Genomic DNA, 25,891 nt, shown 5'->3' with positions numbered 1-25,891 from the left:
AATAATTCAATGTTATTATTTAAACATCAAATATATAATTACTAATATTAACTATTTACTAATTCATTTGACTTTTATTCTCAGACATAATCAATAAAACATTTTATTTTTTTATTAAAATGTCGAATTAGTTTTTATTTGCATATTTTCCATTCCAGTTTTTGTCATTTATTTAGTATATAAGTTAGAAATTATTATACGTATAATATATAATTAAACACTAGTTCACGTTAACTAATGTAAACAAATGAAACCTTATAGTAAAATGTAACCTTTTTAAATTTCAGCCATACAGTACGATACATTTGAAATATTTTTCTTTATTTGTATTTAATATTTTAGTTAAAACTTTAAAGATTATGTCTATATACAAAATGACTTTCAAAAAATAAACCAACTGTGAGAAAAATTCCCTGCAGAAAGCCCAGATCTCTCCGGGAAGGATAAAAAATTAACGAGTTACAAGATTGAACTATTTATTTCAAATGAAACTGAGTTTGTTGTGCTTTTTCCGCACGACTTCCTGATTTGCTGTAATGTTCAATACATCCGACATCGGGTTATCCCTTCAAATAGATTACTTCCCATGTTCACTTTGGGAAATGACATTCAACTGAAACGATATGAAAGTCACCAATCTAATCTACGATCAACAAAACCTTCAGTCGCTCAACAGTTGTCCTGTCCCCCGCCGTCCTGCTCTTTGGCCTGTAGGTGGCGCTGTGACAGGTAGTGTCTGAGCGCGTCCACCTCGTGCGACAGACGCTGTATGTGCAGCTGCAGTCTGTGATTCTCGTCCTGTAGCTGCAGCGCCCTCTGCTGGGTCAGCTGGATCCGGCGGCGCGCTTTATCGCGGCTCTTCCTCACGGCGATGTTGTTCCGCTCTCTGCGCAGGCGATATTCAACGCTGTCTTTGCTCAGGCCTCTCTTCTGTCCGGCCTGGCGGAGGGTGGACACTGGGGCTGGCAGAAGAAACTGCGAAAAATCCTTCCCATAGATTGATAGAGAATGGAAAAGAAAATAAGTTCAGTGAAAGCTGTTCATACAGAGATGACAAACCAAACACAACGAATTCCAACAGATTTCAATGCTAGCTTGTTGCTGATCTAACAATGCGAGTTCATTTTGGCAAAATTTCAACAGAGCAGCGATGTAAGAAGTCACTTTCAAACCAAACAGCTTTCTGTTGGTCAAATCAACTTGATGCAGTTGTGAAATCTGTGTGGGGAAATCTTTCATTTCCCAGATCATACACATTTCTCTCACTTTATCCATCATAAATGGATATTTTCATTAAGACTTTATGTTTACATTTATTTATTTATAGCAGATGCAGTTTTATAAACTCTTAATGAATCCTTGTTGTTCAAACCATAAAGTAATATTAAATAAAATTGAAAATTAATATTCTCCTATGATAAATCTTGGAGGAGGGCTTTATTATAATTATTTCAGTGCCTCAAATAATTTCATGCATACATAAAAAAAAAAAAAAAAAAAAAAAAAAAAAAAAGATATTGTTAATTAAGTAACAAAAATAGAAGTATTTGTCATCATTAGTTATTTATTATAATTATTTCAAATTTCATGAACACATAAAATTAAAAAAAATACAAATTCATATAAAAAATAATAAAATTATTTTTAAAAATCTAATATTTATAATTATTATCATCATCATTAATAACTCAATGTTATCATATAAACATCAAATATATAATTACTAATATAAACTATTTACTAATTAATTTTATTTTTATTCTCAGACAATAAATAAAACATATTATCGATATTATAATAAAAAATATTTTTTATTAAGTTTTTATTTGCATATTTTCCAATGTTTTTGTCATTTAAGTATATAAGTTATTAATTATTATACATATAATATAGAATTATACATGTTTTTAAAAATAGAATATACACACACACAAAAAAATATATATATATATATATATATATATATACAATTCTGAAAATGTTTAAAATAAAATATTAAACTGATTTTGAAAAAAAATATTTTACTATCTAATATTTATATCTATATTTATAACTACTATTATCATCAATAATAACAATTTTATTATATAAACATCAAATATATAATTACTAATATTAACTATTTTCTCATAGAATTATTATTTACTCATTCATTTTGTATTCTCAGGCATAATCAATAAATCAGTGATATTATTTTTATATTATTTTAATATAATTGAGATACTGTTATAGTTTTAATATGTTGAATTAGTTGTTATTTGCATATTTTCCATTTTAACTTTAGTAATTTTGTTGTTTGTTTTTGTGATTTTATAAGTATACAAGTTAGAATTTAAGTATAATATATAATTATAATTTTGAAAAATGTTTACATAGTTTTTATTAATTTTATTTCAGCTTCAGTTTTAGTACATCAAGCTAAACTAAATGAAAATGAGAAAAGCTGAAATGGCAACTAGCTGGAATAAAACAATTTTTAAAATATTTTATTTTATTTCATTTCAAGCTGCAATTTTTTTAATGGTTTTAGTTTTAGTTTCAATTAACTATAAAAAGAAATTGCACCGCTAAAATATTCACACTCAAATTTTGTCCGATTTTTCAGATTTGAACAAAAAAAAGGTACATTGATTATTCCTGAGTTTCATTTTACACTTAAATGTATTCATAAGTTTGTCATAAGAGCCTCAATGTCAGAAACACACAATTGTTTCCAGAACCTGTTATAAGAGATGTTTGTCACCTGTGGAGCGCCGTGACTCTGCTGCGCTCCTCGTTCGGTGTTCGTGCCGTTCAGACAGGAGGGATACGGCAGGTAACCCAACCCCATCATCTGCTCCATGCTCCGGTTGTCCGGCATCTTTGGAAAGCCCATCTGCTGGCCGTACAGACCCCCGTCCATCTGAGGCATCTGCGCGGTGGAGTCGGAGTCCAGAGGCAGAGTCCCGTCCGGAGAGGTAGAGGACTGATGATGGAGTGTAAACATACAGATGGAGGAAGGAGAGCTGTTGGAGACGGACATCTGTGGATGAAGAAGATTTGAGACTGTATAAACATGAAGACATGAAGCTACAGTGCTGTATCACATGAGAAGTGTGTGTTCTTACGGCTTGTAAACGCTGCTGAACGCTCTCTTCTCTTCTCAGGCGCAAAACTTTGTGTCCTTCAACAAAATCCGTTATGATACAGGTACTTCAGCACTCATGACAACATCATTTCCTCTGTCACAACCATCTCTCTCTCCCTCCTTCCCCCTCCAATTATTTTATCTTGCATCATAGATTGACTTCTTTTTTCCCTCTTCATTTTCCTTTTATTAACACTTTCTACAATCTTAATGTGTCTTTGTTGTCCAAACTACTCATATTCAAGAGAATCAAACAATATGCCTATGATTATGACTATAATTTGTTATAATTATTTTAAATACAAAAATACTGAAATAAAATATATAGTGATTTAATATTAAAAAGGTTTATTTCAATTCATTTCAAATTATTAACTTTATTTCTTATCTAATATTTATTTCTAATCATTATTATATAACTTAAAAAATTGAACTTTTAAAAGATAGAATATTCTAGTTGCAAATGCAAATGGTTTTCATATGTGTATATATATATATATATATATATATATATATATATATATATATATATATATATATATATATATATATATATATATAATAAAAATAAAAAATAAAAATAATATATATATATATATATATATATATTTATTTATTTTTATTTTTTATTTTTATTTATTTATTTATTTATTTATTTTATCAATTAATCGTGATTAATTGTGTATATATATTTCTTTCTATATATATACACTACCATTCAAAACTTTGGAAACATTTTTAATGTTTTCGAAAGAAGTCTCCTCTACTCATCAAGTCTGCATTTATTTGATCAAAAATACAGAAAAAAAAACTGTAATATTGTAAAAAAATTAGGGCTGTCAATCGATTAAAAAATTTAATCTAATTAATTACATACTCTGTTATTATTTAATCTAAATTAATCGCATACATAATTTTTGCTGTGAAAGTATTAAATATTTCAATTCAGATGAATCAATGCAGGGTTTTTCCTGGGTCAAAAATGGTCTTCGGTGGTGACACACATGGTCATCCACACAAACAGTAAAAAGTGCCCTACCCACGTGATCTGCGAGCCCGATACTGACAATAAAGTACCCATCACTCTCACTGTAATTCTTTCTTGCCCTCTTTGCAAAAAAAAAAAAAAAAAAGTGATTTTATAGCTTTGTAAGAAATGATGCTTTTTTGCTAAACCTGAAAAGTATTAAAAAGTAGCATTTAGAAGTTACATTAACTAATAATATAATTTTCTACCATATCCAATTGAATGCACCTAGCTAACAACAACTTGCTTTGTTCTGGTTTCACCTCACTCCAGTCTAAACTAACTGATTTTATAGGTAGGCCTAATTTACTACACATTGTCATTTAAATAACCTGAAAATATTGTGGATTATTAAGGCTAATTTTACTAACCACTCTTGCTAAATGGGGTAAGCACACTTATGTTCTCATTTCAGAGTTGTTCGAGTAAATGATTCATTATAGACCGTGTGGACAGATCAGTTGTTGTCATGATTCATTAAAATGAATCTGTTCAAATGAGTCATTGGGTCGCGAATCGGACATTAGTGGATGTTGACGCGTTGTGTGCGAATCGCGACTGTTATTAGGACATCACAAAAGATTTGTCAACACAGAAAACACTTCACCACTGGATAGGATTTTCTTTTTGTTTACTGAAAGTGTGGTTTATGTCAGCTGCATGTGCAGGGCCCCTGTCAGAGAAGATGAGGTGACGTTCTTATTCACACCCAGCGGTTATTCAGGAAAAACATTCTCCGAATGCGCCTCGTGAAACATGGATTCGGTCTTACGAACTTTTAGCATCGTGTCAGCTGATTTAGATTATTATGTGTGAGGTAGAGAGAGTGCAAAGACGGTGCTTACTTTCTCGTGCACGAGGGATGAGCTCTGATCGTTCTGTCCGTCAGCGCAGCAGTCGTCTCCCTCCTTCATTTTACAGTCGAATGGTGGCTAGAACGGCTCCAGGTTCAAAGGTCAATACGGAATGGATTAATCTGCGTTATTTTTTTTTACGCGTTATTTTTTCTCAGAATAATTAATCGAAATTAACGCGTTATTTTGACAGCACTAAAAAAGATATTACAATTTAAAATTATGGTTTTCTATTATAATATAATTTATTTCAGTGATCAAAGCTGAATTTTCAGCATCATTACTCAAGTCTTCAGTGTCACATGATCCTTCAGAAATCTAATATGATGATTTATTACACATGTTTTGCTGCTTAATATTTTTTATAACGTGATACTTTTTTCAGGATTATTTGATGAATAAAAAGTTTAAAAAAGAGCAGCATTTATTTAAATTAAATCTTTTGTAACAATATACACTACTGTTCAAAAGTTTGGGGTCAGTATTTCTTTCTTTCTTTCTTTTTTTTGGAAGAAATTAATACTTTTTTTTCAGCAAGGATGTGTTAAATTGATAAAAAGTGATTTATATTGTTAGAAAATATTTCTATTTTGAATAAATGCTGTTCTTTTGACTATTTATTCAGCAATGAATCCTGAAAAAAGTATCACAGTTTTCAAAAAATATTAAGCAGCACAACTGTTCTAAACTTTGATAATAACTGAGTATCAAATCATCATATTAGAATGATTTCTGAAGGATCATGTGACACTGAAGACTGGAGTAATGATGCTGAAAATTCAGCTTTGCAATACAAAAAAAAAATATTTTTTAAAGTATATTATAATAGAAAACCATTATTTTTAAATTGTAATAATATTTCACAATTTTACTGTTTTTTCTGTATTTTTGATCAAATAAATGCAGCCTTAAATGAGCATAAAACACAGTAATGTAGTAATATGGAAAAATAGTAATGTTTCCAAACTTTTAAATGGTAATGTATGTGTATATATATATATATATATATATATATTAGAGCTGCACGATTATGACAAAAATCATAATTGTCGATTATTTCTTTGAAATTGTAATTGTGATTATTAATCAACAATTTACATTGAATGATGTATTGAATGATGTATTGAATAGCTTTACATCATTGTTTGAAGCAACTTCTATAACATTAAACCTCAAATGTCAACTATACATTGGTTTTGTAAACATACGCATGTATAATAATAGGGGCTTTTGCCTTGGGTTGTTCTTGGAACTTAGATATAGGAACTAGTCACCAGTGTGGTTCCCTGAGAGCTAATGTTCCCCTGAAATGACGTAAACGGCGTTTGTTGTTGTGACTTTTATTTTGACTGCGCTGACAACAGTTCAGACAGATCCCGAGCACACAGCGCTCACATTCTCCGTCTTCATTTAACAGTCCTGTCTAATACTTTATTACATAGAACTGTTATAAAAAGAGAGTAGACAGTATATGAAACAGTATTAGCTTTTGCCGTGTGGTTGATGCACAATGTCGCTAGCTTAGCAGAAATACTTAATCATGTTTCGCTTGGTTTGTAATAATGTAAGTGGATATTTTTCCTTGTAATCGACCCTTTGATCGATTACGAAATTGTGGAATCAATAATCGAATCATGATTAGAAATTCGATTAATTGTGCAGCCCTATATATATATATATATATATATATATATATATATATATATATATATATATATAATTATTCATGTTTCATATATTTTTATTATTTTATATAAAATACTTTATATAAATTTTAAATATGTAATATCTAAAATTTACAACTATTATTTTTATTTACTAATTAAATATAACTAATAAATAAATATAACTATTATTAGGCACAACAAATAAACACAAAGATGTTTTTAGCAATTGCACAACTTATTAGGCAAAAATTCTACACTGAAATTCACTTTTTTTTTTGCATTTTTACCAGCAGACATTTAAAACATGTCAGCATATCTGGAATTAGACTTTTAAAAATGCAGGACTTGTAAATATTCAGTCATGGCCTAAAAAATGTGGAACAGTCGTAATTTACTTCATATTATTCCTTAATCCTATGTCTATATTGTTACAGAAGTACCTGTCAAATGTTATAAATACCTCATGGTTGATTGGCCAATCAGCTCCATCGTTCAGCTCACTGGCGCCTCCTGCAGCAGGACTGAGGAACTGGCAGCAGTGAAGGTCAGAAAGAGACACAAAAATAAGTATACAGGGATAAAAAAGGGTGAATTATAGAATGCATTTAATGGAGAGTGTGATTTCCTACCTTCTTTCCAAAATTTAATTGGTTGATGCTGAGTGGAGCTGTAGTAAAATGAAAAGTCACCTTTAAATATTAACACAACAATGGTCAACATAGTGTACTATAAAGACCAAACAGACGCTCACCTGCAGCTCCGTGTCCATATTAATATATAAGTGAGGTCTTATGAGAAAAACTGATATGCTGTTTCACATCTTCAGAAACAGAACATTTTATTTTGTCACTGCTATAAATATCAGAGAACAGCTTTCCAGTACAGTTTAAAGTTTATAAATGGTTTGTGCTTTATTTAGCATTTCCTATGGTACATAAACATAAAACCTTTAAAACTAATAAACACTAGTATTTTAATTTGTATATTAGCTTTATAACTAAACTAAAACTAAATTTCTCAATGAAAGTCTTTAAGTCTTGATCCCACTCCATCACGGACGGAGAGAGAGCTGAGCTCGGGTCAAAACCTCGCTGTGGATCTGTGGGTAATCTGGATGCTGCTGCAGCACCTGCACACAACCAATGTGACCAATCAGATGTCCAGATGACATCATCCAACACCTTAAAAATGGAGAAAATCAAGTTTTGCAAACCTGACGACACACGTCAACAGCCTGCGTGTAATCCTTGCACTTCAGACAGTTAAAGGCGAGACGGAATCCTGCAAATGAGATTGAAATGCAACAGTTGAAAAGGCAGAACTGAACATCTCCAGTATGTGAACAGTTTTATTTTCAAGTCGCACCGATCGCAGGATCGACTCTGTTGCTGTGTTTCCAGGCCAGTTCATACTGCAGCGCTGCATCTATGTATCTCTGCTCGTTCTCCATCATGAAACCATGATACTCGTACGCTTTACTACACGACTGAATGATCACAACGACAGGGAAATAAGGAGATAAAAATGTGTTATTTCATTGTTTCAGTTTTATAAGCACTTTCTACATTATTTACATCTTAATGTATATTTGTTGTCCAAACACTAACATTTCTCTATGACAATTCTTGGAGGGTTATATTTATTTCAGAACCTCAAATATTTTCCTGCACACATACAACATTTTTTTTTCTGAAAAATATTGAAATGAAATAATTAAAAATTATTTAATATTTAAATGTTATATATATATTTTTTTTAATCTAATGTATTTCTACTTATTATTATTAACTATTTTATTTTGTAATATAGCTAAATATAACTAACTTAAATTATCTATATGTAAAATTACCATCTTATTATTATATAATAAATTAAAATATAAACTTTAAATATATAATTACTAATATTTACTAATAGAATTATTATTATTACAATTCATTATTTAATATTAATAATATCTATTTACTTCATATTAATTAAATTATTTTTACATATTGTATTATATTTACATATATAGATATATTTACATTTTATATTATAAAATATTATTATATTATATTTACTTTATATTTATTTACTATAATACTATTCAATATTTACTATTAATGATATCTATTTACTTCATATTAATTATATTATTTTTACATATTGTATTATATTTTATATTTACATATATAGAAATATTACATTATTATATATTATTATATTATATTTACTTTATATTTATTTACAATAATACTATTTATTATTTGCTATTAATTATATCTATTTACTTCATATATTATTTGTACATATTGTATTATATTTACATATATAGATATATTTACATATTATATTATATTATATTATATTTACTTTATATTTATTTACTATAATACTATTTATTATTTACTATTAATTATATCTATTTACTTCATATTATATTATTTGTACATATTGTATTATATTTACATATTATATTATATTATATTTCCTTTATATTTATTTACTATAATACTATTCAATATTTACTATTAATTATATCAACTCTATTTTTCTATTCAATTTTTCTTCTGTAAACACTGTTTTTGAAAGGTGCTATATAAATTAAACTTACATATTTGCTTGTATTCTCAGGCATAATCAATAAGCAATGTTTTTAGAAATTGCACATCTAAAATATTAGTAGGCACAAATAAACTTATCTAAATCTAAACTTCTATACTAAAATTCACATTCACATTTTTTGTGCATTTTCAAGATTTGAACAAAGAAGGTATATTGTTTATTGCTGATTTCAGCCAGTGTAAAAACCTCATTGTGTCGTATGCAGCTGTCGAGCAGTTTGTCCACTTGTGCGTATTTTCCCATGTTTATGTACATGTCAGCCAAGAGCAGGCAGGCGTTCTCCAGGTAATCTGCGTTTGCGTCGTTCCACTCCATCCTGGTGAGGCGTTTGAGGAAGTTTCTGGCTCTGGGAATCTGCTTAAGCTGAAGGAAACCTTGAGCCATCGCGAGCAAAGACGCCTCCAGCATCACCTACAGATCAGAAAGAACATTTCATTCAGAGAAAGTCTGACATTGTTGTTGAGTTATAGTTCTGTTGTCCTTAATAAAGAAGTACTGGAAGTGCAACAAGAAGTAAATTAAGAATATTTCAGGATCATGAAACTAAGAGAACTAAATTTGGCAATGAATGCTGATCAAATCTAGCCTTACGTTCTCAGACATCATGTCTGTGAGCTCCAGCACGGCTCTCTCCACCTGTTTGGCCTCTTTGCTGTAGATCCGACAGAGGTTGGAGAGCAGCCTGGCTTTGTCCTGCTCAGATTTCGAGCGCGGGCGAAACATCGTCAGTAGATTCTGAGCTGTGCTCAGTCTCATCTCAGTCTCTGACTCGCTGCTGGAGAAACCATCACAGACAAACTGCATGAAATCATCTGAATATTTGAAAACACAGACTTCATCAGTTCTTCTCACCTCATGTCCTTTTGTCCTTTATCTAAAACCTCTCCTCCAAAAACATCCTTGTCAGGGTTCAGGCAGATCTGGACCATCAGCTCCACCGCTGGTTCTCCCCAGTCCGTGTCTCCTCTGGCCTTGTTCAGGTGTGTCAGGGCCTCCTTCACTTGGTAGGTGTGCCTGAGGTCAACCATCCCACAAAAAGCCTCTCATTCTCTTATAAATGACACATTTAGAAATCATAATAAATTGTCCTCTATTAGTTATTCTAGATTAGCACTGAAAGCACAGACAATGAACTTTACATCAACATCAACTTTACAAAATGACTCAAAAAAATGGCATTTTCTATATCTTTCTAAAAAAATTTTTTTGAGAATGTTAGGGTGAATCTCACAAAATCAGTGAAATGTATAAGTCATATTTTACCTATAAATCAAATGGAAAAAATTTAATTATTACTAAATTATATAGCAAAAAATGTTTAGGACCATTAGGATATGTTGTATGAATTTATATTTTATATATATAATTTATATATTTTTTTATATATTTTTCATGAATTTAACACAAAGAAATTCTATTCTCATATCATATTTTACCTATAAAAAAAAAAAAAAAAAAAAAAAAAATATATATATATATATATATATATATATATATATATATATATATATATATATATATATATATATAGAAAGAAAGAAAATAAATATAAAAATATAAATATAAAAAAAGAAATAAATAAAGTAAGGAAACAGCACAAAGAAAAAAATATTAACCATTTTTAGGATGATTAATATATTTTTAATTATGTTCATGACAAACCAAAAAAAAAATGTTAATGATCCTAAAAAAATCATTTCGGCTTAATTTTCATTTTGAATTTTTGAAGAAAAAAAAAAAAAAAATTAAGGTGAAAACCTGTACGTTTCTTTGTGAGATTCACCTAATATTTATTAACAGTTAAAGTTCAAACTTCTCTCACATCCTGATTCTTTTCAAAAGACTTCAAATGATCCCAGTTATGATGTTGTTCACTGACCAGAAGTAAAAACCCTTGCAGTAATTAAACCCCGGTTCTCTGACCGACAGCTGACAGAACTTTTCACAAGCCTTAAACACAGACTGGATCTCGTCTAGTTTCCCCATCCTTCGCAGAATGTGTAGAAACTTGGCCATGGCATGAAAGTTGTCTACCGTAAATGGAAACAGACATTACATATTTAAATATAATAAAGTGTTTTTGTGTTATATCAGAAACCGTTATTCCATCACACCTGGGTTTCGCTCCATTATACGAGCATAAATCTCAACCGCTTCCCCTTTTTGGTTCTTCCAAAATAATGTATCAGCCATCAGCTGAAGATAAAACCAAACACACAGACATACGTGGTCAAATCTCTTGCGATTAACTGCTGAGCATCTAGTTTGGAAAATGATAAGAGTTCATACCATTGAGGCAGCGGTGTGGTTCTGGTGGAGCTGCAGTATCTTCACACACAGTTCCTCGCTATAGTCCAGCTTCTGATGCTCATAGTGTAACTGAGCCAGATGAAAAATGATCTGCATGTGGACAAAATCGAGCAGATGTGACATAAAACATTCCCTCCAAATCCCACCTCTACATCCACTGAGCTGACTGACCTCTTCATTGTCTGGGCTGTGATTTAATGCGTCTGTATAGTGTCGTTTGGCCATTTCCAGGTCGTGGTTGAGGTGAAACTCTTGAGCCCAGTCACAACAGATGGACGCTAACAACTTCCTCTGTTCCTCTAATTCTGCTGAATGCTCATTTGTAACACGGCAAACAACTTTTTGCTGGAGATCGTGTGCCTGACAATAGAGCAAAAAGAGACCATTGAAATGCATTTGTTCTTCATGTCAGAAGTAGAGTAAGCGCTTGAAGTATGTCACAGTTAGAACGGGGATTTTGTCATGGTGCGCCAGTGTAGACAGCATCACTGATTATAATGGGTTCTATCTGATTGTGTCACTTACCCAAAACACACTAACCCAAAGTGCCTTTATTAGTTTATTTATTTTACCTTTCATTTAGTGTGAAATATCTGTTTTTTATGGAAGCTTGTTTCCACCATTGAATAAAAAATAAAAGAGATAATTGCGACATATTATCTCACAATTCGAGATATAAACTCGTAATTGTGAGTAATAATGTCAGAATTACAAGACATAAATTGCAAGAAATAGTCAGAATTGCGAGTTATAAGCACAATTGCGGGATATGAACTCACAATTGCGAGAAATAAAGTCAGAATTGCAAGATAAACTCAAAATTCTGACTAGTTTTCTCAGAATTGTGATATAAACTCGCAATTGTGAGTTATAAAGTACAATTCTCTTATAACTCACAATTCTGACTTTATAACTCGCAATTCTGACTTTATATCTCGCAATTCTGACTTTATATCACACAATTCTGACTTTATAACTCGCAATTCTGACTTTATAACTCAATTCTGACTTTATAACTCTCAATTCTGACTTTATATCTCGCAATTCTGACTTTATAACTCGCAATTCTGACTTTATAACTCAATTCTGACTTTATATCTCACAATTCTGACTTTATATCTCGCAATTCTGACTTTATATCTCGCAATTCTGACTTTATATCTCGCAATTCTGACTTTATAACTCGCAATTCTGACTTTATAACTCAATTCTGACTTTATAACTCGCAATTCTGACTTTATATCTCGTAATTCTGACTTTATAACTCACAATTCTGACTTTATAACTCAATTCTGACTTTATAACTCACAATTCTGACTTTATATCTCACAATACTGACTTTATAACTCACAATTCTGACTTTATAACTCAATTCTGACTTTATAACTCGCAATTCTGACTTTATAACTCGCAATTCTGACTTTATATCTCGCAATTCTGACTTTATATCTCACAATTCTGACTTTATATCTCGTAATTCTGACTTTATAACTCACAATTCTGACTTTATAACTCAATTCTGACTTTGTAACTCAATTCTGACTTTATAACTCGCAATTCTGACTTTATAACTCAATTCTGACTTTGTAACTCAATTCTGACTTTATAACTCGCAATTCTGACTTTATAACTCAATTCTGACTTTGTAACTCAATTCTGACTTTATAACTCGCAATTCTGACTTTATAACTCAATTCTGACTTTATATCTCAATTCTGACTTTATAACTCAATTCTGACTTTATATCTCACAATTCTGACTTTATAACTTGCAATTCTGACTTTATATCTCAATTCTGACTTTATAACTCAATTCTGACTTTATATCTCAATTCTGACTTTATATCTCAATTCTGACTTTATATCTCGCAATTCTGACTTTATAACTTGCAATTCTGACTTTATATCTCAATTCTGACTTTATATCTCAATTCTGACTTTATATCTCGCAATTCTGACTTTATAACTTGCAATTCTGACTTTATATCTCAATTCTGACTTTATATCTCAATTCTGACTTTATAACTCACAATTACACCATACATTTTTTCATCTTACTACTAGAGCTGCCAGTTTACAAAGTTTCAAATAACTATTAAACAGCAAGCACAAACAAACTATGCAAAAGCGACAGCCCTTCCGGCACACTCGTGTCCGAATTCACTCACTCGCTTTCAATCACTCCCTCAAGTGAATTACATTAGTGCACTAATCTAGGGAATAGCGAATGAGGGGTCGATTTCAGACACCCACCTACTGGAAGCTGCCATGTTTTTTCCTGACACACACTCAAAGCCACTGACCAATCAAAAACAGACTGCACCAGCTGACCAATCAGAACAGACGGGGCAGATTTTAAAGAGACAGGAACTTAAACAGAGCTTAACTGTAAATAATGTATTCTAGCAGGCCCCCCCCCAAAAAATTTTTTGATCTTGTAAATAAACATGTTATGGGCACTTATTGCTGTATATAACTGTGAAAATGCTCACAAACCTTTTGCAGGACTTCCAGAGCAGACTCGTTCCGGGCACGTAGCACTTTCACTAACACTCGTAAAACTTTTACATCATTCATCATTGTAGTCAATGCAGTAGCTGCAAAAGCAGAAAAAATACATGCTGAGAACAATAATTCCTGTTTCTCGTGGCATTCAATCATGTTTATTTGAGTAATTTCTATACTAGGTTCATGTTCCAAGGCCTTCTCCAGGACCTGCTGAGCTTGCTCCAATCGTTTCAGTTTCAGGAGCAGTTCGGACAGCTCAACACTCAAACCACAGTCCAGCGCATCGGTCTTCAGCGCCGTCTCATAGTAGCTCACCGCCTGAAACATGAGAAACAAACACTTCCTTTAACTCTTGTCCAATTAAATATCCTCTGTAAACCTGTAGAAGCCACTAACCTTGTCATATTCATGAGCTTTCACTAAAGCGTGGCCTATTTTCTTGGCTAATGTGACTTTAGGAGCCATCTTCTCTACTTCTTGGTAGATCTTGACTGCTTTCTCTGGCTTTAAGAACAAGATTTTTTTATGGTTTATAAAGATTTGGTGAGAGGTTTGGTACTGAGAAGCCAAATGAAAATCTCAAAACATGAAATATTTACCTGGTGTATCTTCATGAAGGCATCAGCCAGCAAGATGCTAGTATGAGGTCCTGGAAGCTGCTCACTTATTTCTCTGAAACATTTTTATCTTAAGATGGCAAGTACACTTCCACGTGCTGTAGCAAAACATACTTTTTAAAGATGCTAAAGATGTTTTCTTACAGTTTCAGTGTAAAATACAAAGAGTGAATCTCATTTATCAAAAGAAATAATAAAAATAAAATGAAGTCATGAATTTTTAACATTCTGACATTATTTTCATGATAATTATGTGTATTAATTATTAATACACATAATGTATTAATAATTAAGAATTACCTCAAATTCTTATTTGTGATTTTTTTCCTCAATAGTGATTCTCATTAGATTTTAATAAATATTGTTTCCTCTAAATACACATACTTTTGTGAAAAAAAAAAAATTGTTAAGAAATTTTAAATTAAATAATAAAAATAAATAATCATCAGCATTAAGCATTAAACAACAGTTATATATATATATATATATATATATATATATATATATATATATATATATATATATATATATATATTCATTTACAACAGGACAAGAAATATTACCATGACTTATATAAATATATTTAAAAAATCTGAAATAATATATATAATTTTTTTAAACTATATATATATGACCCAGACATGATTTGTCACTCATAAATGATGTAAGTAGAGTTCTCACCTGTAACATGCAATGTAAAGCTTCTTGTTTCTTCTCCTCTCCAGGTAAATGTGAGCCATCTTCTCTCGGGCTTGGATGTAGGTTGATTCAGCCGGCAGAATGTTATGCAGGATGGACACAGCGGCGTCCACATCATCTCTGCCCAAAGCCAGATCCACATTAGCAAGCATGACACGCGTCTCCTCTGGTGTCCCTTTGAAGAGCAGAATGGCGTCTTGCAGAACTTTAGTGGCCTCATGCTGAAAGTTTCATAGAAATCTTAAGACATTATGATTATGAAAGCTCAGACTGGTTGTTTCTAGTGTTTGTTGAATAATTTTTGGGTATTCCTTTAAAATTCTATATATAAAAAGTGCAGCCTGGACCTGCTGTCCGTCGAGTCTCAGGGCCTCTGTGAGCTCCAGGAACACGGACACTCGCTCACTGCTGGAGACGGAAGACTGCGGCCCCTCTGACGGTCTGCGGACCCCTGGCATGTTCATGGTGATGTTCAGGCACTGGATGGCGTCCTTCAAGTCTCCAGACCTCAGCAGAGCACGAGCTTTGAGCAGATTGAACTGGAATCGATCTCGAAGCTGTCACAGATAAATCACAGATGAACTCAAGATATAAACACACAGATAATGGAGGTCAGTCCAGTTACAAGTTACAAGTTTCAGTAAAAAAATGTGATATATTATTACCATTTAAAACAGCTGTTTTCTATGTGAATATATAGTCAAATGTAATTTATTTCTGTGATCAAAGCTGAATTTTCAGCATCATTACTCCAGTCTTCAGAAATCATTCTAATATGATGATTTGCTGCTCAAGAAACATTTCTGATTATTATCAATGTTGAAAACAGTTCATATTTTTGTAGAAATGGTGATACATTTTATTTTTCAGAATTATTTGATTAGAAAGTTCAAAAGAACAGCATTTACTTATTTTGTAACATTATAAATGTCTTTACTGTCACTTTTGATCAATTTATTGTATCCTTACTGAATAAAAGTATAAATTTCTGGTCACACTTTAGTTTAGGGTCCAATTCTAAATATTAACTAGTTGCATGTTAGCACGCATATTAGCGGTTTATTAGTACTTATAAAGCACATATTAATGCCTTATTTTGTAGGCCATATTCTACATCCCTTAATTCAACCCAATCCCTAAACTTAACTATTAATAAGCAGTAATTAGGAGTTTATTGAGGCAAAAGTCTTAGTTAATAGTGAGAACTGGACCCTAATCTAAAGTGTGGCCAGATATTCATACTTTTATTCATTAAATTGACAGTAAAGACATTTATAATGTTACAAAAGATTTTCTAATTCAAGTAAATGCTGTTCTTTTGAACTTTCTAATCAAATAATCTTGAAAAATAAAATGTATCACCATTTCTACAAAAATATGAGCTGTTTTCTTGAGCAGCAAATCAGCATCTTAATATGATTTCTGAAGGATCATGTGACACTGAAGACTGGAGTAATGATGCTGAAAATTCAGCTTTGATCACAGAAATAAATTACATTTTACTATATATTCACATAGAAAACAGCTGTTTTAAATTGTAATAATATATCACATTTTTACTGTATTTTTGATCAAATAAATGCAGCCTTAGTGAGAGACTTCACACATTTAAACAATCTTCCTGAACTCATTCTGTTTTCATTGTACTCTGTAACTCAAAACTTCCTTCCTGGTGAAAAAATCAGTTATTAAAACGTTCTAAGCTTCTGCAATTTTCTGACATCAGACAGGCTGTCTATATTTCCCCATCAATGTCTATTAGATGTTCGGAAACATCTTTTAGGAGGAAGTCTTAAAGCCACACCAGATAAAAACGCTCCTTCTCTTTCACAGCTCAGACTTCACCTCAAAGTTGATGCTGACTCCAGATTCCAGGCAGCTCAGACACTTGCTGTTGTCTCCAGCGTGGAGGTGCAGTCGGGCCTGCAGAAGGTGGATCTCTGGCATGGTCGGCTCTTTCTCCATGCAGAGGTTCAGAAGGTGCTGGGCTGTTCTGTGGTCGCCTGCAGAGGCATTCTGGGATTGTTATCACAGCTCAGGTGACTCTAATGTTTCTGTATCTCGACACACTTGCCTAGAAGGAACTTGACGTAGGCCATATAATAACAGCTCGTTGACATGCCAGGAATGGCTTTGACGATCATTTCCAAGATCATATTTGCGTGTTTGAGCCAAAATGGTGGAGTTTGTCCAGGAATGAGGGGAAAATCCTGTGAAATTGTGACAAAGTATATAAAAAATCCACATCAAATGTGTTCTTCCATGACATTTTCCAGAAGTAAAGTTCCAGTTTTATCAGTTCTTGTATTCCCTGCTAATCGATATATTCTGAAGTATAAAATACCTGCTTGGACTCCAGGTGCATGCGCACTATTCGCAGGAGGAAATTGAGGTCCAGCATCTGCAGGTATTCTACACCATAATTTAAGCCACGGAGAGCAGAGAAATGGAGCTCTGTGGCGTCTTTCAGCAGCTGTATCACCGTCTCCTCATCTGCTTTCTGCTTCCTGGCCAAAATGGCCTTCAGCAGAGCAACTTCCTGTTTAATCAAACATATTTAGGTCACAGTTACACCACACTACTGATTAATTACTACCAATCTAAACATGTCCTGAAGACAGTCTAAAGCCTCTACTGAACAGTGGGCAATAGGAAGAGTGAGTAAAAATAGTAATTTTTCAGGTTTTTACCGCTATGTTTCCAAGAGACTCTTGCGCTTCGCAGAAGAATGCGAGCTGTTGGGCGGCTTCCTCAAGCTGATCACACATCACCTGACATCTGATCGTGCCTATAAAAATTACATCCATCCATGGTATATGAATACTTTACAATTAAAATAATGCAAAAAAGAAAAATGCTTTTATACAAATTGATACAGTTGGTTTTGGGGTGAAATATGACCCGGGCATTGCATTACAGCTTTGTAAAGTGATGATAATGTTGCTGCCTGGATGTGATGATACTGTACCTACTAATGCTGATGTGCATTTTGGGTCTGTTTTCAGTACTGTAGAGTAGCATTTTTGGGCGTCTTTATACTTGTCTTGGAGACTTAGCAGATAGCCGAGCTCACAGAGGGCATCAGACGCCGCTGGTGCACGTGAGGACACCCGATGCACAAACACCGTCAACATCTGCAGGATCTCTGTGTTGTGTCCACACTGCAGTTGGGGAGAAATATTTTAGAGCTTTTCTGCTGTAGACAGAGACTATACTGTAATAATCAGGATGGATAAATTAGTCTCAAGCCAGTCAAACAAGCTCCAAAACAAAAAAGAATAGCTCTGAAACCACCCAAGGGCAAGAAGTATCATGGAAACAGACACTTAGGGAAGCAAAACCCCCCAGTGAGGACAGTGTGTGTGTTCAGTGCTATAGTGGAAATAAACAAGCCTGGTCTATTAGCATATTAATGACTAAGAAAGAGCACTAACAGTGTATAAGTGGACACATGATGTTTAGTTATTGTATTGACAATGATTCGCACCAGTCGGCTGATGGGTGCTGTGATCTCCAGATGCAGGCTGGGATTTCTGGGCTCAGACATCTCAACTACACTCATTAAAGCTTGAAGACGCTCTTTCACCTGAAACACACAATGGAATAACATTTGTGGGTCATAGACGAATAAGAACGTCTGAGATGAAAGGAAAAGGAATGAAAAGAAACTAATTTAAAATGCATGTCACATTCTTAGGGTAGGTTTACATGACAAATATGTACAAAAGATGTTTTTTCTTTGCGTTTTTCACATACAGGCAACAACGTTGTCAAAATGATCTGCGGAAATGACTAAAAAGCTGTATTATTCATGTCTGGCCAGTAGGTGGCGATGTCACTCTGTAAAGAAACGTTATGTGCCTCTAGATTGAACAAGCATGCACATGACGACACCGTTTTCACAAATTCGCAATTTTGTTGTTTACACGGAGATGATAACGAAATTGTTTTGAAAAACTTGCACTTTGAAAAAAGTTTTCAAAATTTTGCGTTTTCAGGCCCTTAAAACACCGTTGTCGTGTAAATGAACGGCCAAAACGCATAAAAAAGTTTTCCAGTTTTAGTTGAAAACTGAGAAATATAATATTTGTATTTATGTTGATTTCAAGCATTCAAAAAACGTTAATGCCATTTTTAATGAATTGTCACAGTTGGTTGCAGCAAGCAAGAGTAGTTGAGGCAGGATCTATATGCAACAATCCCTTAAGCAAAACAAAAAACACACAGGAATGCAGGAGAATAACAAAAATCTAAACAAGAAGCAGGTGGAACAAATCAATCAAACAATGCGTTGCCATGACAACAAATGAGAACATTCTAGAAATCATGGAAACAAAAAGGAAACACGAAAAAAAGATAACACTGTGTCCAAAATTGAAAACTTCCCTAATATATAGTATGCGAAAAACAGACCGCCAAAAGAGTAGTATGTCCGAATACATAGTATTTGAAAAACAGTCCTAGGATGACCTACTACTTCCGCTGAGATTCTGTAGTGTGCATTCGATGGACACTTTACTATCCCATGAGACTACGGGAGAGGATTTATGAATGGAAATGAAGTGACACAACTGATGCTGGTAGGTCATGTGACACTAACAACATGGCGGATGTAGTACATCCGAATTTCATTCATACTTCCCACATTCATACTACATAAAACATAATTTTTTAACAATCTGGAAGTAAATTCAAATTTAAATGCAATACGTACTCAGACAGTATGAAATCGCATATTCTCGAGTAGGTACTTATTTTGAGTAATTATTTCCTGAGCGCTAAAAAAGTATGCACTATGAATGTGTGTAGTATGAACGTAATCCGAATGTTCATCCAGGTACTTTTTTCCTACTCTTTTTACGAGTACTGTGAATTCAGACATACTTCTTTTGTCACATACTGTTTTTTGCCTACTATATAGTAGCAAGTATGTGATTTTGGATGCAGTCTAGAGAAGATGACACTTAAAATCAGCTTTCATAAATATATAGTGGTATAAATGATTTAATTCTGTTTTGAAAATAGTCAACATACGTTTGAAATAAATGAAACAGAATTACCATCTCCATATTTCCATCCTTAGCCGCAGCAATGACAGTCATCATTTGAAGAGCTTTCAGATCACGTCCGTCTCTCTCCAGAACTCTGCACATTTCAAGCCAAGTCACCGAATAATGTCTAAAACTATGTATTCAGATAAAAGCTCAGAAGAACACACACCTCTGGGCGACCTCCTCCGTTTGATCCCAGTCTCGCAGAGACATGAACACCTTCATCTTCATGACGAGCGCTGGGGTGAAGTCCGGATGAGAGACTATGATCTGATTGGCGATGTCAAGAGCGCACTTCTCGTTCTGCTTCGCCATGAAGAACTCAATCTGCACGTCAAAGAAGATTCAAAATAGATCATCAGTTTGCAGTGTTGGGGAAAGTTACTTTTAAAAGTAATACATTACAATATTGCGTTACTTCCTAAAAAAAGTAACTAATTGCGTTACTTAGTTACTTTTTATGGAAAATAATGCGTTATGTTACTTTCACAGTGTTTTTTTTTCATCTGGGATGGGCTTGCTTGTTCGTTTTTAAACAAAAAAGTTATTCTATTTTTAGCAAATGTAAAGACCCTTTCACACCAAAAGTTAAATGAATAAACCTCAAGCTGAAGGCAATGCTAATTCACACCTGTACAGTAGAGGGCGCAACTCAGACAAGAAACTTCAGCACTCTTCAACAATAAAAACAATTAAACAAATGTGAAGTTTAAACTAAAGTGATTTTTGCTTAGTATGGTTGAATTGGATCGTCGAAGGTCAGTAGCAAAGACATCGGTTAATAAAGTGGAAAATCTAAAAAATCTAATGTAAATTTAAAAGTAATCCGTTATTTTACTAGTTACTTTGAAAAAGTAATCTGATTACATAACTTGCATTACTTGTAATGCGTTATCCCCAACACTGTCAGTTTGTTTCTAAAGACACGTTTTACTTTTCCCATGAGTCCAAATAAATTTCCTGTGTCCTGAACGCCGCCGTCAAAGTAACGTATCGCCTGTCGTCTGTTCTCTTCCGTGTCAGAGGTCAACTCAATCCAGCCCTTGAGAATAAGCCCCTGTTAATAAAGAAAAACAATTCATTGCATGACAAGTTCGAATGCAATATTTCCAATTACACTCTCGTAATCCCCAATATAATAATAATAACAATCTAGAGTTTTAACTTTATAAAAATCAATAAAGATTTCACAGCAAAAAGACAATTTAAAATTATACTAAAGGGCCTTTTACTTGCTACAAAGTCTAAACTATCAATCAGACATCAGTAGATTGTGTGTAACAGCAAAGTTTTGATCATTTAGAGGCCTTTGCATATCAAATATGATACTGTAGACCAGGGGTCATCAACTATATTTGTCCAAGGGCCAGAATTTTTCTCTGCAGACACTGTAAGGGCCAGATACTCGTAATATAAAATAAAATTCGAATTGTATCCTAATATGTTATTATTTGATATACTAATTCTAATTCCAAATTTATGTTATTTTTTTACATATTACCTGTACTGCAGCAAGCCACCAGGGGGCGATAGCGATATTTTAGGCTTCATATTTGTGAGGCTGTCAAGCTGTCCATCACTGTCACGCAATTGTGCGCAAATCCCAGGCAAGGAAAATTTTGACATTTGTGAAAAAATGAGCACGTGAAACAATAAAAGATGTTCAATGAGAGCAATGCGTTTATCGTCATTCTTGACTGAAGGCAGGCTATGGCACAAGCTACTTTTCAGAAGGCTTTTTTTTCCCGTTAGATTTAAAAATAAATAAATATGGAACGGACCCGAATATTCGAATATTCGTTCGGTGGGTATATTTGGTCGATTTGAAAATTTGACATTCGAATATTCGTTTTTGTTTTATTTTTTGCACACCTGGGATCCCCCGCGAAACGGTTCTCATTCCCTCTTGAATAAGGCCGGCGACACACTGGCTGCGTGAGTGTCTCAGCTGCGTGGAGCTGCGTGTGCATGCTAGAAATAGAACCGACTCGTGTTCCAGCAACGGGAGTGTTCTCTGGCTAGAGCGCAGAACAGCAGAGTTTGTATGGACCGAAGTGCATGTCTGAGCTTGTGTTTTGTTGCTTTGACATTGTGGAAAATAGAATAATAGAAACAAAATGTATTAGCATTTTTACCTGTTATTATCAGTCTAAATTAATCTTGTTTTTAATTTAACTTAATTTCGTTTTTCTTTATTTAAATTTCATTTTTCTTTATTTAAATTTTGTTTTTTCCTTATTTAAATTTTGTTTTTTTCTTTATTTAAATTTTATTTGTTCTTTATTTAAATTTCGTTTTTCTTTATTTAAATTTTGTTTTTTCTTTATTTAAATTTTGTTTTTTCTTTATTTAAATTTCGTTTTTCTTTATTTAAATCTACCCTTACTGTGCCAATTTGTTAGTCAGAAAAATATTAGACTACCTTAAAAGTATTGCTTAATTTAACAGACCTGTGTGTGTGCATTTTATATCACTAGTGCAGTGTCCGTTCTCGGAGCATAAGCCCTGCCTGCATGAGGTGCGCCGCTTCCCGCTCGCGCTGTTCTGACTGTAGTTTACTAAAAGTTTATTAATTCTGAATGTGTCGCGTCTCGCGTGTCCATCTATATTGCACCAAATGCGACACTGCACTCCCTTGTGAAGTCGATTGGATGAACGGTTCTCGAAATAATAAAAATGCAAACGGACATACAGACACAGATTCCTGCCTTTATTAGAGAGAAAAATATGTTCAGCCCCTCTCTCCGAAGCTTCAAATAGTCGATGTTCATTTCTACCGAAGCTTCGAAGCTCAAAAAATGGTATTCGGACCAGCCCTAAACTTTTTCCTCTTACAAGGCTATTCCTGAATTCAGTATTATTCTGGGGGCCGGATGGAAATCTCTGGCGGGCCGGATTTGGCCCGCGGGCCGCCAGTTGACGTTGCATGCTGTAGACTGTTTTAAGGTCATTAACATGCCATCTTCCATTTCAGTGTCAAGCGTCCAAACATTCACGATCGATCAGAAAGCCGTACAAACCTCTGGTGACGTATCAGAGAGTTTCAGCATCCTCTTGATGCATGTTCTGGCTTTGTGGTTCAGCTCCAGCATCCAGTAAAGCAGCGCTGCGTAATACAACGCTCTATCACCGGCTGTGGATCCAGACAGCTTCAGGTCGGAGTTCAGCTCATTCACAGCCTCTTGATCTCATGTGGATACAGAATGACACATATTATCTCCGAATCAATGCTTCATTCATCAGTCATTCAGTTCGGTGTGTGTACAGAGCAGCCGGGTCAGGGTTACCAATAGTTTCACAACGTTTGTGTGCGCAAACGAGAGCTACTGTTGAGCACAGAGACAGGTGTGGATGATCTTTCAGCTGGACGAGCTCTCGCAAAGCTTCTTGAATGTGACCTGAAATGTATGTGCATGAGCTTTCATCATCATCATCATCATCATCATCATCACTATCATCAGATGCCACATAGTATTTCACCTTCATAATCATCAACAACTATCATAAGTGGATCAAACCTAGCACCAAACATCAGCAGTAAGGGGGCGTATCCACTCATGGGGGGAGGAGCCTATGTTGCATAGCTATTTGTGAATTTGTTTGAATTTGAATTTATTATCAAATAGAGGGTGTGCATGTGACGTCACTGTCAGCCGGAAAAGAGTGAGCGAAAGAAAAACACACAAAACGCATCTAAAATGGGAAAGAGATTTGCGATTCACTACAAATAGATTTGATAAAAAACTGAAGTATATTTTTGACAGGCTGCCGAAAGCTACAGAAAAGAGAAGTAAATGGCAATTCACAGAAACAACTGGACTTCAGGCAGCAAAACGTGGATTTGCAGTTATCATTTTGAGTCAATGTGTTGAATTTAGGGGTAAAATCATATCCTATATATTGTATTGTTATATATTTTATTGACAACTTGTCAATTAAATATTTACCATCTTATATTTTGCATAATTGGACAAAAACTATACACATTTTACGGCTGGACGATATAACGCAGAGGTCGCTTTAACCGAAAAATTTTCGTCATTGACGGAATTTTTTTAGCAGTGACGATAAAATCTGAAGGCCATCCGTCATTTTCTTTTCATAATATAAATAAATAGCTTAGGCCCATTTGCTTATTCTGTAAGCTCGTGAATAAAAATGTGGATGAAAAAAGAAACTATTAAACGTCTTATAATTAAAATCTAAAAATTAAACGACTGGTAATAATTGGTTATGACGGAATTTTTACTATCCTTTCCGTCAAAATGACGGACAGTGCGAAAGTCTAACGCGACCTCTGATATGACGATATATATAACATTGATATAAGTGAACACCCAGATTTTGACCTACCTATATTGTATTTGTAAGCGTTCACAGGCAAATTTGCTTTATGTTTTTCCCCGGCGTCAAAATCAGGCACATATAAATGTCAGGAAACACGGATCATTGGATCTTTGCTAAGTTGTAAGGAACACTATCGAGTCCAACCTTTAGATTAAACTGATAATTGTTTGTTTTATTCACGTTTTCGCAGTTTTCCCTATTAAATCCAGTCATGCAGCAGACTCTTTTGCCACTCAGTCCGCCTGAGGGGGCGTGTTCCGGCAGGAAAGTGACGTCAACGCATAGGGGTGTGTTTGTTTTGGCGATTTCAAATATCAGCGTTTCTCAGAAATCGCTTACTGCACCTTTAACACCCATAAAACCTTTCAATCCCACAAAATGTTCCTCATACTAAGAAAAAGGGTTATTTTAAGATCTGTTTATTGAAAGATTTTTTTGGCGAACCAAAACGGTTCTTCTATTGTATCCCTCCCTTTTTGGAACCTTTATTTTTTTTTAATAATATGTAAATAAAGTCACACTTTAGCCTACCTTCCATCAGAGTTGCGAAAGCTTTGAAGAACCGGAGCACTGGATCATTATTATACAACATTAAATTCCTCACAGCTGTGTTTATGGCGTGTCTGAAGCATTTCTCCCTCATATAATATATAATTAACGGCTGTTAAAGCAAACATCAGTCATTATAACATCGTTTTCTAAATGTAAAACATGATAAATATGATCGAACATACGAAATAAAAACTTACCAAACACGTTTGATCGTTTTCTGACATATTTAATCCGGATAATTAAAGTTATAATAACGTTAGCGCACCTGTGATTTAAAATAACGTAAATAACGGTTGCTAGATACCTGCACAGGAATAATAATCACACACAGACATCGCCGCCTGTGTTATTGATTCCCAGCGATCGTCTAAGATTGATTATTCACGCCTAGGGTGACGAATTATTTTTTTAATTAAATTAATTTATCTTTATTTATATCCCATATTGTTATATTTCGTATTGCTGATGTTTACGTTAATAAAGTAGAAAGAGTTTAAAAAAAGAAATAAGCGAATGGACAAATCCT

At 33.5% G+C, this 25,891-nt stretch overlaps 2 protein-coding genes across 4 annotated transcripts; both read right to left on the bottom strand.

Annotated features, from left to right (window-relative positions):
- Nucleotides 1-462: 462 nt before the first annotated feature.
- On the bottom strand, nt 463-7,238 carry cebp1 (CCAAT/enhancer binding protein (C/EBP) 1). Its single transcript, XM_048174853.1, has 3 exons — nt 7,136-7,238; nt 2,744-3,022; nt 463-987 (listed from the first exon to the last, which is right to left on the bottom strand). Exons 2-3 carry the CDS (start codon nt 3,020-3,022, stop codon nt 670-672), a joined length of 597 nt encoding a protein of 198 aa, XP_048030810.1. The 5' UTR covers nt 7,136-7,238; the 3' UTR covers nt 463-669.
- A 258-nt stretch (nt 7,239-7,496) lies between these two features.
- Nucleotides 7,497-25,766, bottom strand: ttc21a (tetratricopeptide repeat domain 21A). Of its 3 annotated transcripts, none has more exons than XM_048174849.1 (29): nt 25,563-25,766; nt 25,345-25,474; nt 23,754-23,864; nt 23,487-23,653; nt 21,401-21,523; nt 20,636-20,793; nt 20,476-20,560; nt 18,903-19,001; nt 18,384-18,576; nt 18,106-18,203; nt 17,760-17,954; nt 17,490-17,625; nt 17,261-17,418; nt 15,763-15,972; nt 15,398-15,636; nt 14,699-14,771; nt 14,496-14,603; nt 14,276-14,417; nt 14,088-14,188; nt 11,764-11,952; nt 11,572-11,682; nt 11,397-11,478; nt 11,162-11,312; nt 10,135-10,296; nt 9,874-10,054; nt 9,469-9,693; nt 8,041-8,161; nt 7,889-7,956; nt 7,497-7,804 (listed from the first exon to the last, which is right to left on the bottom strand). In XM_048174849.1, the coding sequence occupies exons 1-29, from the start codon at nt 25,587-25,589 to the stop codon at nt 7,727-7,729; spliced, it is 3,921 nt and encodes a 1,306-aa protein (XP_048030806.1). In that variant the 5' UTR covers nt 25,590-25,766; the 3' UTR covers nt 7,497-7,726. The 3 variants fall into 3 exon arrangements, with proteins under 3 accessions (XP_048030806.1, XP_048030804.1, XP_048030807.1); XM_048174847.1 differs by having other exon boundaries at nt 9,874-10,057; nt 25,563-25,761; XM_048174850.1 differs by lacking the exon at nt 21,401-21,523 and having other exon boundaries at nt 9,874-10,057; nt 25,563-25,762.
- Nucleotides 25,767-25,891: the final 125 nt, after the last annotated feature.

Source organism: Megalobrama amblycephala, linkage group LG22 (assembly GCF_018812025.1).
Source record: "Megalobrama amblycephala isolate DHTTF-2021 linkage group LG22, ASM1881202v1, whole genome shotgun sequence".
Classification (NCBI taxonomy): domain Eukaryota; kingdom Metazoa; phylum Chordata; class Actinopteri; order Cypriniformes; family Xenocyprididae; genus Megalobrama; species Megalobrama amblycephala.
The sequence above is the reverse complement of the archived record's forward strand: the minus strand, read 5'-3'. Positions and strand labels throughout refer to the sequence as shown.